The following is a 17,689-nucleotide window of genomic DNA, read 5'->3' on the forward strand; positions in this document are numbered from 1 at the left end:
GGTTCCTCGAAAGGAGCTCCCAGGGGCACCCTCCAGTGGCCACTGGTGGCACCACAGAGTTTGAGGAGCAGTGTTAGCCTTTTATGTAGGTCGTTATAAATGGCAACTGCCACACCAAAAATTTACCCCTACTCCTTACTCTCTGTCTCCCCAGCACCCTCTCTCCATATGCAGCAAGTGTGAAAAAGTCAGATCAGTATTTTTAATTACTTAGTATCAGGCTGTAACATCTCCCTGCAGTATCAATTTCAGCAGACAGTGTTCATTTGGTTTGTATGGCGGCCTCTAGTGGCCGCCGGTGCACATAAGAAGTGAGGAGCAGCCTTATCCTTTTATTATATAGAATTCTAATGGAACAAGTGTCCTAACAGTCTGATTTTTAATGAAAATTTCCTCTTGCAGATACCATTAACTTACTTTCAGCAATGGTAATATAATCTATTGTTTTTCTAGTGTCCTCTGCCGTCCTCCGTGTACTGAAGGAAGTTTTCTGGAATAAGCTGGTAAAGACTGCGCTAAGTGCAGAGACCTCTGGGCAGACTTTGGAACAAGTCGCGCTGCTTTCCAAATTGGTTGCTCTGTCCGAAATTAATGAATTAAAGAGCCTGATGGATGAGCTCCCAGAGGTACTAGGACAGTCGCCTTTTCACGAAAAGTAAGAGCTCTGTAACTTCTGGTGCAACTATTGTAAAGTAAGCTCCAACAATAACTTTGACATTTTACCTTGTTGAACCATTGGACATGGCAAATAATACTCAACTGTCTCCTCAGTATTCATTTCCTGTATTAGAGAAAGGCTTCACTTTCCGCAGATGAGTCACTGTTTAGTCAATTCAGTCCCAATGTGGCAGCTGCGGGCACCGTCTGTTCCCATCCTGCTAGAGACACTGTTGGCTGCTAGTTGTGGAACTTGATGAAAAATTGTGTGCAAGTTTGCATGAAAATAAATGTTATTTGTGTTAAATAGATATTAATGAGAGGTCTAACCATTGTACTTGACCCAATTTAAGCTAGTTTGTTAAGGGTTTTATGAGAAGTGTGATTTTAAAATACCCTTCTACCAAACTGAATAGATTAAAAGTATAATATTTTAGCCCCTATACACTTTCCCATATAGGTTTATCTTGATCATATTGTTTAAACCATTATCTTGATCATATTGTTTAAACCAGGTTCCTGATAATTTTATTCACTTTGAACCAGTGACATCAGTAAGGCACAAATATTATTACTGCGGACCTGAAGCGCTGTGTCTGGACAGGACGTTAACAATTTTATAGAAAGCCTATGTAACGCATAATGGTGTACACATAACATAAAACATTATAGCTATAGAACTTCATAATCTGTAAACTGAACCTGCTAAACACTGTGGAGTCAGGTGCACGGCCGTATACTCCCGTGAAAAGAGAGAGGGGTCTTTAGGAGACATATCTTCAGCAAAAATAGGATTACAGTGAAACTTTTTCTCTTTGACCATTGGGAAACACTGCAAGAATAACTGTGGGGTATAAAGTGTGGAGCAGGAAGCTTGAGCACTTTAAAGGGCCCTACACTCTCGGCGACTGGCCGCTAAACTGCCCGACGGCCGATACGGCCTTCGGACGACCCGGCGATGGGGGAAGTGAAGTTTCTTCACTCCCCCCCGTCACCCGGCTCCATAGCACTGCATTCTAATATAGACAAGATTGTCCATATTGGCCTGCAGGTATGAACGAGCCGACACCAACGATGAATGAGCGCCAGTCCGTGCATCGTTCAACGATGAATGAGCGCCGGGCCGTACACACTGAAAGATATGAACGATATCGCGTTCATTAATATCCTTTCAGTGAAATCGTAAGGCCCATAAAACATCTCATTCCTTTCTATTTTCTGGTGACTTCCTGGGGGCCTCAGTTTGGTCTTACAAAGTTCCAAAGGAACCTGGAGTACAGAATAAGAGTGAGAGGAGAAAAACAATGTTCTCCATCTCTAGCCAAAAGCCTACCAAGGATAACTGAAATAAAGAGACTTATAACGAACACAAAGATTAAAGGGTGCCTAGTGTTCCCCAATGGCCTATAGAGAGAAGGATTTAATGTAAGTACAAACTGGAGGAATAACCATGGGGACCTATCAAAGCTGTCCCTAAGGGAGGCTACCCTCAGAAGTCATTGTGCACAGCCTTGATATCTAGACTGGCCCACTGGAAAGCCTTTCAATTTGGGAAAGGTGTACACCGACTGTTCTTCTTCCACCCGGACCAAATGCTCAGATAAAACTCTGGGCCATTCCGTCCAAATTGAACTTACCAATGTGGTGGAAAGTGCCCTCATGGGCTCAGAATGGGAAGGTGCACCCCAAAGAAAGTACCGAAATTATATCCGTTTAACATTGAGGATGTTGACATTTTAACCATGTACGTACATTGCTGAATGTTGACATCATACCAAACCTAGCATTGGGTCAGGATAGCAGCCAGTGCTAGAATTTCCATTTTTGGAATCCAGACTTAGATAGTTTTGAATTATATGAGATTGCTAGGCTCTCCATCCTACAAGCTGACGTCTTTTTCGGGCCTGTACTGGCTTGTCTGCCCTTATTGCAAGGCAAGTTCATCATCTTGAGTTATCCCATATCACACATCTGTCTGAGAACAGCATAGAAACAAAAAACAGGTAATCCCCCAGCACTCGGGATGACATCAGCAACAGTATTTGAAAACTACATGGTGTTAGATAATTCAGAGATATCAGTTGCATACATTTGCAAAGATATGATAAGCCCCCAGGACAACTTCAAGGCATATCTGAGTACCGGGGGTCCCTAATACTAAGTGTAATCCGGGGCATGGTTCCCGACAAACCAGCAAGGGCCAGCCACCCCAGGGCAGCACACAGTGAGAGGCTAAAGTGTTAGTGAATGTTGATAAGAAAGAAGCAAAAGTTACGTACAGAAGGTGATACACAAGGGAAAAGAGTAATTAAAAAAACTTGAAGGAGTAGTATTAGTAGAAAATTAATTGAAAGTGCTACAAAAAGTGTTTTAATTACAACTCTCACTTATGTCTCACCTGTTGTACGTAGCTTTTACTTCTTTCTTATTAATATTCACTAACTTTAGTCGCTCACTGGTGTGCTCCCTGGGATGGCTGTCCCTTAACGATTTGTGGGGTACAGTGTCCCGAACTTACACTTAGTATTAGGGACCCCAGTACTCAGAGACGCCTTGAAGTTTGCCTGGGGGCTTACCATATCTATGCAAATATATGTAACTCAGATCTCTGAATTATCTACCACCACGTAGTTTTCAAATCCTGTTTCTGATGTCACCCGGAGTGCTGGGGGATACTTGTTTTTTTCTGTCAGCCTAGGTGGACACTGGGACTGTGGGGTGTGGTGCAGGAGCACTGCAGGCACCAAGGAGTTAAACTTCTGCAGAGTGCAGCAGAGGCTCCTTCTCCCCTATACCCCACCTGCCCATGGGAAGTGAATTTTTTCTTGGTGCCTTCAGCACAGACACGTTTTTAACGAGTGGGCTGTATACAGCCCTATTTAAACTTCTTATTATTTCTTTCTTTATTAATTTATTTATTTTTTCTACTTCAGCAGCAGCGCTAGTGTCAGCGCTGCTGCTGGATTCTGCTGCCCTCAGACGGCTGGTGAATGGACCTCCACGGCCGCTCTCACCAGCCACCTCTCCTGCACATGGAGGAGCCGAGCCGGAGGGGAACCTAGTAGCAGCGTCTGTCCGGCGGCTGGTGAAAGGACTTCCGCGGCCACTCTCACCGGCCACCTCTCCTACAAGGGGCGGAGGAGCAGCAGCCGGAGGGGAACTTGTTAAGCGGCTTCCCGCTGTGTGCGGGAGTCGGCGCTTGCGGCAACACCACTGACGGAGACGGAGCAGCCCCTGGTGGTCCTGGCAGCGGGTCTCCGTCCTTTCTGAGCCCCCGCTAGACCACCAGGGACTTGGCGCCATATTTCAGGGGGATACATCTAGCGTCCCTGGGGTTCCAGGAGGGGGTGGAATCCCCTGTAATTCCGCCCCCAGCCCCCTGGCCATAGCCTGTCCTGGGTTTAGGCGCCAAGGGGACTTTATTTCCTCCCTCCTTTCCTAGCTGGTCGGCCATTTTCAGCATTCTGCAGCCGACAGCCCAGCAGAGAGGATTGCAGTCCTGCTCCCCTATACCTCACTGTCCTGGTGTCAGGTTATTTGTCCACCACCCCACTTCTCTGTGCAGGTGGTGGGGTACTTGTGTGCCGCTACGTTTATTTTAGTGTGACATTGCAAGTGGTACTGTTAGGGTCTTAGGGTAGGTTTTTTGTTTTTTTTTTATATTTTCTGTATACTGTATTTTGTAATTTTAGTTAGCTTCCTGGGTCTGCTGTTTCTTTTAACAGTAGTCCTTACTGTGTTTGGGCCACACTGTCCTAGTACCTCAGACACTGGTACAGGTTGAGTATCCCTTATCCAAATATTCCAAAATGCGGTATATTCCGAAATACGATAGTGAAACCTTTGTTTTCTGATGGTTCAATGTACACAAACTTTGTTTAATATACACAGTTAATAAAAATATTGTATTAAATGACCTTCAGGCTGTGTGTATAAGGTGTATATGAAACATAAATGCATTGTGTGAATGTATACAAACTCCGTTTAATGCACAAAGTTATAAAAATATATTGTCGAAAATGACCTTCAGGCTGTGTGTATAAGGTGTATATGAAACATAAATGCATTCTGTGCTTAGACTTGGGTCTTATCGCCATGATATCTCATTATGGTATGCAATTATTCCAAAATACGGAAAAAATCCGATATCCAAAACACTTCTGGTCCCAAGCATTTTGGATAAGGGATACTGAACCTGTATATATGTGTGTGTGTGTGTGTGTGTGTGTGTGTGTTTTTTTTTTTTTTTGTGTGTGCGCGCGCGTTGTACTGCCCTTACAGGTTTGGAGATGTCATCCAGAGGGATTTCTTCCAAAGCCACCCAGAAGGACCACACACAGGCCTTTGTGAACACTGCTCATCGGATGCGCCGAGTGGTTCCGCACTGGAGGCATCGGCCCCGAGTGGATCTGATTGAGCGTTTTTGTCTTCAGCCATGCGGGAGCTGGCTATCTCAACTGGCAGCCTCCAGTTTACCTCCGCCATCTGTGTCAGTCTCTCCTGCAGAGCCACTGTCTCAGCCCCCCACAGTAACCCTCTGCGGAGCCAACGTGGGTGCGCAATCTTTCTCAATCTGTGCAGGGCTTGGTACCAGTCTCCAATTCCCTACAACATGCTCTGACGTCTTCTACCATTCGGCAAAAGTCCTGCCGGGGATCTTCTGTCCTCTCACTAACAAGGGAATCCCTGTCGGACGCCTACTTGGATGAGGATGCTTCTGCGCAGACTGAGGGGGACGATACCCTTCAGTCTCAGGACGACTGTATGACGCAGACCAGGGTGGATGATATCATCAAGGCTGTTCGTCTGCAGATTAAAGATACGGATGCGCCTGCAGATGCTGATTCCCCTTTCTTCAAACTTCAAACGTAAGAAGAAGGATCTTGCAGTATTTCCTCTCTCTACTCACCTGAGCGCTGCTTTCAAGGAACCCTGGGCACACCCGAATAAGAAATTTCTGGTGTCTCGCTGCATTCTTAACTTGGTACCGGAAGAGGAACAAAAGAAGTGGGAGACACCTCCTCCCGTGGATAATCATGTGGCCAGATTGGTCAAGTCAATCACCCTGCCTGTTCCTCAGCTGGGCAGAAGTTGGACCAATTCCGCAAGACAATCTTTACTAATGCAGGCGCAGCTACCCATCCTGGATGTCTTTAGCCATCGGTAGTTGGACAGATGCTCTAACGGATGGCCTCCAATCTGGGACACGACGCTCTGATTTACTCTCCATGGTGGACCATATCAGAGAAGCTAGCACTTACCTGGGTGAGGCAGCTCTAGATTTGGGGTACATTTGCTGCCAAAATCTCTGCGGTCTCGGTGGCGGCTAGGTGTGCCGTGTGGCTTTGCTCGTGGAGAGCGGAAAATGACTCTTAATAAACTTTTAGAGTCTCTCTCCCCTTTATGGGTGACATCCTCTTTGGACCTGAATAGGATAAAATTGTGACTAACCTGGCAACTGCCAGGACTGCTTTTCTACCTTCGGCTCCAAAGTCCAGGCAATCTTCTTCCTTTCGCTCCTTTCGCCCTCAGGGCAAATTTGAGGGCCAGTTGTCTTCCTGTGTACAGGGTTCCTCTTCTAAATCTACCAAACCGAAAGGTCGACAGTCCTGGGTTGGACGTCGTCAAACCCCTAAGCAACCCAAAAAACCTTCAGCGTGTGACGTGAGGGGTCCCCATCAGGACTCCTCCATGGTGGGCGGTTGGCTTTTACTATTCGCCGACATCTGGCTAACCTCGATGTTCGACTCTTGGGTGTCAGGCATAGTATCCAGGGGATACGCCCTCTCCTTTCTGGAGCGGCCACCTCGTCAGTTTTTTACCAACAGCCTGCCAGTGGCCGTGGGCAAGGCCACCCCCCTTCAGTCTTCCATCAGATCCCTCCTGACGACAGGGGTTCATTGTTCTCATCCCCTCTCCTCAAAGGGTTACTGGTTTCTACTCAAATCTGCTCCTGGTACAAAAGCCAGACTGTTCTTTCAAACCCATTCTCAACCTGAAGAAGTTGAATCTCTTTCTTCATGTTCCCAGTTTCAGGATGGAGTCTCTCTGGTCCATCATGCAAGTGCTGGAACCGAAGGACTTCATGGCTTCCTTGGATATTCAGGACGCCTACCTACACATCCCTATTCGGCCGGACCTCCCTCTGCTTTTCCGGTTCTCTTTCAACGAAAGGTGGCCAATTCTTCGGCTATTCACACTTTTGTGCAGGGGGTGCTACATTTGCAACCTCCTTTTGTCCCCCTCTGTTCATCCATGGAACTTGTCTTTAGTCCTCCGGATGCTTCAGCCGGCTCCATTTGAACCCTTGGATTCTGTGGACCTTTCTTGGCTTACTTGGAAAACTGTCTTCCTGTTGGCCATTGCTTCGGCACGCCGGGTTTCCGACTTGAGTGCCCTGTTTCACTGATCTCCTTTCCTAGTTTTCCACTCGGATCGGGTAGTCCTACGTACTAGAATGGATTATCTTCCTAAAGTTGTTTCCAGGTTCCACATCAATCAAGAGATTGTGGTTCCGTCCTTACTACCCTCCACGACAGATGTTCCGTAGGAGTCCTTGGTCACTTTGGATGTTGTACGGGCTTTCCGTACCTATGTTGCCAGAACTGAATCCTTCTGCAAATCGGACTCCCTTTTCATTCTTTACGATGTCCGAAAGTGTGGCTGGCCTGCTTCTAAACAAACTTTAGCCTGTTGGATCCGCATTGCCATTAGACAAGTTTATCTGCTGTCTGGGTGGCCTATTCCAGCATCCGTCAGAGCTCATTCCACTCAGTCGGTTTGCCCTTCTTGGGCGGTTCGCCACGGCGCTTCTGCTGAGCAGCTTTGCAGGCCGGCTACGTGGTCTTCCGCAAACACTTTCATCAAATTCTATCAGTTTGACACCTTTGCCTTGGCTGATGTGGCCTTTGGCCGTCGTGTCCTCAGTGCAGCTCGGGAGCGTTCCCGTCCGTAACGGGACAGCTATGGGACATCCCACAGTCCCAGTGTTCACCTAGGCTGACAGAAAAAAGGGGATTTTTGTCTTACCTGTAAAAATCCTTTTTTCAGAAGCCGTGGTGGACACTGGGCGCCCGCCCTCACGCTCCGTTGCTGAGGTGTACTTTCTGCTGGCACTCCGTGCCATGGCTCTCTTGACCGGGGCAGTACAGTGTGTATGTGTGTGCCGGTCCTTTTTCTTTTCGGTTTCTTCTCTCCGGTACCTGTTCTTGAGGCTTGTTAAGATACAAACTGGCTTCCCATGGGCAGGCGGGGGGTATAGGGGAGGAGGAGCCTTTCTGCTTCACTCTGCAGAAGTTTAACACCTTGGTGCCCGCAGTGCTCCTACACCATACCCCACAGTCCCAGTGTCCACCACGGCTTCCGAAAAATGGATTTACAGGTAAGACAAAAATCCTCTTTTTGTTTGTTCAGAATAACCCCTCCCTTTCATGCACCTGTATGACATTACTAATTGGACTGAGCAGTTACCAAATGTCTTGCACTTTAGTTGTCATTTAGCTGTTAAATTGTAAATCAAGTATCTCAAACTGCTTTAAAGCTTAGAAATTCTCTTAATCAATTAACTTCCAGATGGGCCCTGGCTGACTGTGTGTCACAAGCTGCAGACTGTGCTGGGGTGAATGTTGGCTCTTGGCAGCCGGCTCTTCTGGCGGCCTGTATGAAGTGTCTGACTGCCACATATGGCACCCACAAGGAACCGGAGGAAGCGGCACAGGAAGCGGAGATAAACCTTCTCTCTCGCCTGAAGAATCTCATGGTAGTAAAATAATGTAAAAAAAACATAATTATTAATCTCCACAAACCACCGCTTTTAACAAGCAGGGTGCCCAATACTTTTTCCTATTTATTGTAAGCGTTCGTGGCAAAGTGGTTGTAGTATTTTGTGCTGTTTAGTTATATTTATCTGTAATTAACGGTTACCAATTTAGGTATAACATTTAGGAATAAGGAAATTGTAGCCCTGTTTCTTGGGTGCTTTTGATCAGACAGACTGCGATATTTAGTTCTGGTCTAGAAGAGTATTAGTATGAAAATGCTAAAGCTATTTCTGTTTTTGTTTCTATTACAGTAACTTAAAACAGCATTGTTATTCTTTAATAGACATATAATAAGCGATTAGTTACGTTGTCAATTAAATGCACGGCAGAGCTCCGCGATGATTGGCTCCACAGCAGCAAATAGTAGTGTTCTATGTTAATAACACTTCCCCTTTGAATTACTTGTGAATGCAGTCTGGTTGGCTATTCTCATACAGATGTATCTTTATTCGTCTTTGCTGCTGTCACACCAAACAGCCCGCTCTTAGAACGCCAGGTCACGTGAGAATATTCGAGCATCAGTTGTCTCTTTTGCTGAAGATGTGTCAATGACTAGGACGCACGATTAGACTGTGTGCTGATTAATTTGATATCACACATTAATTTATTTAATGATATCACATTAATTTGATCTGTGTGTGACGGAGTCTCTGAATCTGTACACGAAGTGCTACATTGTAGCAGCTGCAGCTTTTTTCCACTACAAGTTCTGTTCTACTCCGTGTACAGACTCTGCTACCCACAATATACAAGTGTCATACAGATGTGTCCTCTTGCGTCCTTTCTGCAGTCACGCTAAAACAGCCCTTCAAGTCGCGCTGTGCCGTGGCGGGACTCTGTAGCGCCTAGCGTCTTTTTATTTTATTTTTGCTGTGAAAATGCTTCTTAGTCGCAAAGTAATGCTATAGGACGCACAAGCAGATACTGCTGCTAAGAATGGCATACAGCATATTCTGTGTGTTATTGCGGCTGCATCTGCATTCGAAATGCCAAGTTACAGTATTTCTCTTACGTCCTAGAGGATGCTGGGGACTCCGTAAGGACCATGGGGATAGACGGGATCCGCAGGAGACATGGGCACTAAGAAAGAACTTTAGGTATGGGTGTGCACTGGCTCCTCCCTCTATGCTCCTCCTCCAGACCTCAGTTTATTATTGTGCCCAGAGGAGACTGGGTGCATTACAGGGAGCTCTCCTGAGTTTTCCTGAAAAAGAAAGTATTTGTTAGGTTTTTTATTTTCAGGGAGCCTGCTGGCAACAGACTCCCTGCAGCGAGGGACTGAGGGGAGAGAAACAGACCTACTTTAATGTTAGGCTCTGTTTCTTAGGCTACTGGACACCATTAGCTCCAGAGGGAACATAACGCAGGTCTCACCCCGCAGTTCGTCCCAGAGCCGCGCCGCCGTCCTCCTTGCAGAGCCGGAAGATAGAAGCCGGGCGAGTATGTGAAGAAAGAAGACATCAAAGGCGGCAGAAGACTTCAGATCTTCACTGTGGTAACGCACAGCGGTAGCGCTGTGCGCCATTGCTCCCACACAGCACACACAAACGGCAGTCACTGTAAGGGCGCAGGGGGGGCGCCCTGGGCAGCAATATGGACCTCCACAGGTGGCAATAAACTTATATACAGGCTGGGCACTGTATATAAGAGAGATCCCCCGCCATATTTTGAAATTTTAAGCGGGACCGAAGCCCGCTGATGAGGGGGCGGAGCTTGTTCCTCAGCACTCACCAGCGCCATTTTCTCCACACCACACCGCTGAGAGGAAGCTCCCCGGACTCTCCCCTGCTTAACCACGGTGAAAGAGGGTTTTAAAGAAGAGGGGGGGGGGCACATAATTGGCAAAAAAATTTATATTACAGCGCTATCTGGATAAAACATATAGTGTTTTTTTTCCTGGGTCATTAGCTCTGGGTGTGTGCTGGCATACTCTCTCTCTGTCTCTCCAAAGGGCCTTTGTGGGGGAACTGTCTTCAGATAAGAGATTTCCCTGAGTGTGTGGTGTGTCGGTACGCGTGTGTCGGCATGTCTGAGGTAGAAGGCTTTCCTAGTGAGGAGGTGGAGCAGATAAGTGTGGTGTCTCCGTCGGCAACACCGACACCTGACTGGGTGAATATGTGGAATATTTTAAGTGCTAATGTGAATTTATTGCACAAAAGGTTGGACAAAGTTGAAGCCAGGGAACAGGCAGGGAGTCAACCCCTGCCTGCCCCTATGTCGCAGGGACCTTCGGGGTCTCAAAAGCGCCCACTATCCCAAATTGTAGACACTGATACCGACACGGATTCTGACTCCAGTGTCGACTACGATGATGCAAAGTTACAGCCAAAATTGGCTAAAAATATTCAATATATGATTATTGCAATAAAGGATGTACTGCATATCACTGATGAGCCCTCTGTTCCTGACACGAGGGTACACATGTTTAAGGGGAAGAAAGCTGAGGTAACCTTTCCCCCCTCTCATGAGCTTAACGAGTTATGTGAAAAAGCTTGGGAATCTCCAGACAAGAAACTGCAGATTCCCAAAAGGGTTCTTATGGCGTATCCTTTCCCGGCTAAGGACAGGATACGGTGGGAATCCTCCCCTAGAGTGGACAAAGCGTTGACACGCTTATCTAAAAAGGTAGCGCAGCCATCCCAAGATACGGCTACCCTCAGGGATCCTGCTGATCGCAAGCAGGAGGCGACTTTGAAGTCCATTTACACACATTCTGGTACTTTACTCAGACCGGCGATAGCGTCGGCTTGGGGTTGTAGCGCTATTGCAGCGTGGACAGATACCTTATCGACGGAATTGGATACCCTGGATAAGGATACCATTTTATTAACCCTGGGTCATATTAAAGATGCTGTCTTATATATGAGAGATGCTCAAAGAGACATTGTCCTGCTGGGTTCTAGAGTCAACGCTATGTCGATTTCTGCAAGACGAGTCCTATGGACCCGGCAATGGACAGGTGATGCCGACTCAGAGGCATATGGAGGTTTTACCTTTATAGGGGTGAGGAATTGTTTGGGGAAGGTCTCTCGGACCTGGTCTCCACTGCTACGGCAGGTAAATCAAATTTTTTGCCTTATATTCCCTCACAGCCTAAGAAAGCGCCACATTATCAAATGCAGTCCTTTCGGTCAAATAAACACAAGAGAGCACGAGGATCATCCTTTCTTGCCAGAGGTAAGGGCAGAGGGAAAAGGCTGCCAACCACAGCTAGTTCCCAGGAGCAGAAGTCCTCCCCGGCCTCTACAAATTCCACGGCATGATGCTGGGGCTCCGCTGAGCGAGTCCGCCCAAGTGGGAGCACGACTTCGAGTTTTCAGCCACATCTGGGTTCACTCACAGGTGGATCCCTGGGCAATAGAAATTGTTTCCCAGGGTTACAAGCTGGAATTCGAAGAGTTGCCTCCTCGCCGTTTTTTCAAATCGGCCCTACCAGCTTCTCCCCCAGAAAGGGATATAGTTTTAAATGCAATTCAAAAATTGTGTCTTCAACAGGTGGTGATCAAAGTTCCCCTGCTACAACAAGGGAGGGGATATTACTCAACCCTATTTGTAGTCCCGAAACCGGACGGTTCGGTCAGACCCATTTTAAATTTAAAATCCTTGAACCTATACTTGAAAAGGTTCAAGTTCAAGATGGAATCGCTCAGAGCGGTCATCGCCAGCCTAGAAGGGGGGGATTTTATGGTATCCTTGGACATAAAGGATGCATACCTTCATGTTCCCATATATCCACCTCATCAGGCGTACCTGAGATTTGTGGTACAGGATTGTCATTACCAATTTCAGACGTTGCCGTTTGGGCTTTCCACGGCCCAGAGGATTTTCACCAAGGTAATGGCGGAAATGATGGTGCTCCTGCGCAAGCAGGGTGTCACAATTATCCCATACTTGGACGATCTCCTCATAAAAGCGAGATCACGAGAGCAGTTGTTGAACAGCGTGTCACTTTCACTGAAGGTGTTACAGCAACACGGCTGGTTTCTCAATATCCCGAAGTCACAGTTGGTTCCTACGACTCGTTTGACCTTCTTAGGCATGATTCTGGATACGGACCAGAAAAGGGTTTATCTTCCGATAGAAAAGGCCCAGGAACTCATGACTCTGATCAGGGACTTATTGAAGCCAAAACAGTTGTCGGTGCATCACTGCACTCGAGTCCTGGTAAAGATGGTGGCATCTTACGATGCCATTCCTTTCGGCAGGTTCCATGCGAGGACCTTCCAATGGGACCTACTGGACAAGTGGTCCGGGTCACATCTACAGATTCATCAGTTGATCACCCTGTCTCCCAGGGCCAGGGTGTCTCTCCTGTGATGGCTGCAGAGTGCTCACCTTCTGAAGGGTCGCAGATTCGGCATCCAGGACTGGGTTCTGGTGACCACGGACGCGAGCCTCCGAGGTTGGGAAGCAGTCACACAGGGAAGAAACTTCCAAGGTCTTTGGTCAAGTCAAGAGACTTGTCTCCACATCAACGTCCTGGAACTGAGGGCCATATACAACGGCCTTCGTCAAACGGAGACTTTGCTTCGCGACCTACCGGTTCTGATCCAGTCAGACAACATCACCGCAGTAGCTCATGTAAACTGCCAAGGCGGCACAAGGAGCAGAGTGGCAATGGCGGAAGCCACCAGAATTATTCGCTGGGCGGAAAATCATGTAGGCGCGCTGTCAGCAGTGTTCATTCTGGGAGTGGACAACTGGGAAGCAGATTTCCTCAGCAGACACGATCTACATCCAGGAGAGTGGGGACTTCATCAGGAAGTCTTCGCACAGATTGCAAGTCAGTGGAGCCTGCCCCAGATAGACATGATGGCGTCCCGCCTAAACAAAAAACTACAGAAGTATTGCACCAGGTCAAGAGACCCTCAGGCGGTGGCAGTGGACGCCCTAGTGACACCGTGGGTGTTCCAGTCGGTCTATGTGTTTCCTCCTCTTCCTCTCATCCCCAAGGTGTTCAGAATAATAAGAAAAAGAGGAGTACAGACAATTCTCATTGTTCCAGATTGGCCGCGAAGGGCCTGGTATCCGAATCTGCAGGAAATGCTCACAGAAGATCCGTGGCCTCTTCCTCTAAGACAGGACCTGTTACAACAGGGGCCCTGTCTGTTCCAAGACTTACCGCGGCTGCGTTTGACGGCATGGCGGTTGAACGCCAGATCCTAGTGGAAAAGGGCATTCCGGTTGAGGTCATTCCTACTCTGATAAAGGCTAGGAAGGACGTGACAGCTAAACATTATCACCGTATATGGCGAAAGTATGTTTCTTGGTGTGAGGCCAGGAATGCTCCTTCGGAAGAATTCCATCTGGGCCGTTTCCTTCACTTCCTACAAACTGGAGTGAATTTGGGCCTAAAATTAGGCTCCATTAAGGTTCAGATTTCGGCCCTATCCATTTTCTTTCAGAGAGAATTAGCTTCTCTCCCAGAAGTACAGACTTTTGTGAAGGGGGTGCTGCATATTCAGCCTCCTTTTGTACCTCCGGTGGTGCCTTGGGACCTTAACGTGGTGTTGAGTTTCCTTAAGTCGCACTGGTTTGAACCACTTAAAACAGTGGAATTAAAATATCTCACTTGGAAAGTGGTCATGTTGTTAGCCTTGGCTTCGGCTAGGCGAGTGTCGGAATTGTCGGCTTTGTCTCATAAAAGCCCCTATCTGGTTTTCCATATTGATAGAGCGGAATTGCGGACCCGTCCTCAATTCTTGCCTAAGGTGGTTTCATCTTTTCATATGAACCAACCTATTGTCGTGCCTGTGGCTACGCGAGACTTTGAGGATTCCGAGTCCCTTGATGTGGTCAGGGCTTTGAAAATTTACGTAGCTGGAACGGCTAGGGTCAGAAAAACAGAAGCACTGTTTGTCTTGTATGCTGCCAACAGGGTTGGCGCTCCTGCTTCAAAGCAGACTATTGCTCGCTGGATCTGTAACACGATTCAGCAGGCTCATTCAATGGCTGGATTGCCGTTACCAAAATCGATTAAGGCCCATTCCACTAGGAAGGTGGGCTCTTCTTGGGCGGCTGCCCGAGGGGTCTCGGCATTGCAGTTGTGGCGAGCTGCTACTTGGTCGGGTTCAAACACTTTTGCAAAGTTCTACAAGTTTGATACCCTGGCTGAGGAGGACCTCCTGTTTGCTCAGTCGTTGCTGCAGAGTCATCCGCACTCTCCCGCCCGTTTGGGAGCTTTGGTATAATCCCCATGGTCCTTACGGAGTCCCCAGCATCCTCTAAGACGTAAGAGAAAATAAGATTTTAAACCTACCGGTAAATCTTTTTCTCCTAGTCCGTAGAGGATGCTGGGCACCCGTCCCAAGTGCGGACTACTTCTGCAAGACTTGTACATAGTTTTTGCTTACATAAGGGTTATGTTACAGTTTTTTTATCATTCTCGGTCTGATGACGTGTTGTTTCATACTGTTAACTGGTTCGTATATTCCTAGTTATACGGTGTGAATGGTGTGGGCTGGTATGAATCTTGCCCTTGGATTAACAAATCCTTTCCTCGTACTGTCCGTCTCCTCTGGGCACAGTTTCTCTAACTGAGGTCTGGAGGAGGGGCATAGAGGGAGGAGCCAGTGCACACCCATACCTAAAGTTCTTTCTTAGTGCCCATGTCTCCTGCGGAGCCCATCTATCCCCATGGTCCTTACGGAGTCCCCAGCATCCTCTACGGACTAGGAGAAAAAGATTTACCGGTAGGTTTAAAATCTTATTTTTCCAGGAACACAGTGTGACATAACATTTTGTATGCAAATACAGTCAGTCACACACAGAATATAGGAATGTTGCATATCATTTTAGTTAACAGAAGCTGCTCGTGCGTCCTCTTGCGTTACTTTGTGACTAATACCCATTTTATCACAAAAACGACGCTCTGTGCTACCGAATCACATGGCATTAACGTATTATGTGTGACGTGACTTGTAGCGCATGGAGCAAAGATGTAAGAGGGCAAATATGTATATCAAATTAATCGTCACAGTCTCCTCGTGCACCCTAGCCGCATTGCAGCTGAGATGCATTTTCGGCAAAAAGGAACGCCTGACGTTAGCTGAGTTGCACGGGATCTGGCGGCTCACTCACGCCAGGCATGTCGCACTGCATGGCGTATTGAAGCTAGATGTGCGGTATGAGGACACATCTATACAAGGCATGTCCCAGGCATGTAGTTAGGAATTATTTATAGATTAAGATTAGGATTTTCATGCGTTTCTGGTAAGGAAATTGAAGCCCTATTCATATTACCCGGTGCGTCTTCTGTATCTGCAGCTTTCTGTCAGAGCAGACATCCCCGCTGAGTGGAACAGTCTAGTGAAAGCCGGACTGAAGTGAGTTCTGTACAGATTACTTTTCATTTCCTATCTGATCTGGTAACGTTCTGCATGCATTTTTATTTGTGATGTGAATTGTTTTCTTTTGATCTGCACCAGACGCCAATCTATTTATTAGACAAGTATGAGGGTAATAAAGCAATTACACAGTGTTACTGGGTAGCATGTAATGGAAATAGTTGGTGTATTATAGTGGCGGTGTATACCGGTGGGGTAAAATGATGGCACAGTTTTTCTCTAGATAAATAACATAACCTAAAAAATTATCTATTTCAACATGGTACTAAAGAAATATCCCTGCATGTCCCCAAACACAATATAACATTTGCTTGTCTACAATAGGAGATGAACAAGTACTTACTGGTGAAATGAATTCAGAACACTGGTGGGAAGGCCACGTTTGGGGGTTACGTTTTGGAACAGAAGCGCAGCGCCATTAAAATGCAGCCTATATATTTACTAGGACGGTGTAACAGCATGTAACGCCTCAGTAATGGGACACCCATGAGTTGGCCCAGAGCGGGTGTCTCTCTCTGCTGGGTTATGCGACTAAGTCTCCGCATTTACTGTCAGTTATTGACTACCAATAATACCGCTTCAGGTGCAGAGAGTTATTTATTACCAGTTTATTTCCGTTTATTATATTTAGCTTTACGTAGGATATTTAGCCATTCACATCAGTCCCTGCTCCAGTGGAGCTTACAATCTATATTCCCTACCACATGCACACATACAGTACTAACATAGTTAATGAGGTTGAAAAGGACAAAATGTCCATCAGGCTAAACCTGTATTATAATTATTACACTAATCTGTTTGTAACTATAGTGACTCAGATGAAGTTATGTTTGTAAGTCTAAATAACAATTATTTATGCTCTTTCTAAAATTCTCTTCCTTTAAATACTATATCCTTAGATATTTCTTTCAGCTAGGTATTTATCGAATACATTTTGAAACATATTGACTGAGTCCACCATTACTACCTTCTCTGGCAGAGAATTCCAAATATTTACTGCACCTACTGTGAAGTACCATTTCATTCATTGTGAATGAAATTTCTCTCTTCTAACCTCAGAGGGTGTCCTGTGTAGCGATTTTTCGACAAACAAATCGCCTGATAGATCCTTGTATTGACCCTTTATGTATTTGTAAATATTAATAACGTCCCCTCTCAGCCGCCTCTTTTCTAGTGTAAACATATCTAACCTAGTAAGCCTTTCCTCATAATCCAGTGCCTCTAACCCCTTAACCATTTTGGTGGCTCACCTCTGAACCCTTTTAAGTTCCAAGATATATTTTTTGTACTGTGGTGCCCAGAACTGTACACAATATTCCAGGTGCGGACGCACCAATGATTTGTACAATGGCGGGGTTACACTCTCATCCTTTGTCTCCATTCCCCGTTTTAGGCATGCTAACAACTTATTTGCTTTTGTTGCTGCACTTTGACATTGAGCACTGCTACTAATGAGCCCTACACACTGGAAGATCACACTGAATGATATGAACGTTCTCGTTCATTTATGAACGTTCTCGTTCATTAATGAACGAGAACTCGTTCATATCGTTCAGTGTGGAAGCACCAACGATGAACGATACGCGGCCCAGCTCACGTTCATCGCTGGTGCCGTGTCGTTTATACATGCATGCCAATATAGACAATCTCGTTCATATTAGCATGCGGGTCACCCGCCAGCCGTATTGGTCGTCGGGCAGCTTGGCGGCGGGTCGACAAGTGTGTAGGGCCCATTAGTCTATTATCAATGCACCCCCAAATCTATTTCAACTACCGATTTCCCCACCATTATCCCGGTTTAATTTATAGGCTGCCCGATTGTTCTTAGTCCCAAGGTGCATAACTTTACATTTTTCTATATTGAAC

At 46.6% G+C, this 17,689-nt stretch overlaps 1 protein-coding gene across 1 annotated transcript in view; it reads left to right on the forward strand.

Moving 5' to 3' along the window:
* URB1 (URB1 ribosome biogenesis homolog) overlaps nt 1-17,689 on the forward strand; it is a 219,669-nt gene that overhangs the window by 150,373 nt on the left and 51,607 nt on the right. Inside the window, exons 23-25 of the mRNA XM_063956398.1 lie at nt 454-655; nt 8,230-8,416; nt 15,744-15,802. Of these exons, the coding sequence (XP_063812468.1) occupies nt 454-655; nt 8,230-8,416; nt 15,744-15,802 (448 nt within the window). The remainder of the gene's footprint in view (nt 1-453; nt 656-8,229; nt 8,417-15,743; nt 15,803-17,689) is intronic.

Source organism: Pseudophryne corroboree, chromosome 2 (genome assembly GCF_028390025.1).
Source record: "Pseudophryne corroboree isolate aPseCor3 chromosome 2, aPseCor3.hap2, whole genome shotgun sequence".
Classification (NCBI taxonomy): Eukaryota; Metazoa; Chordata; class Amphibia; order Anura; family Myobatrachidae; genus Pseudophryne; species Pseudophryne corroboree.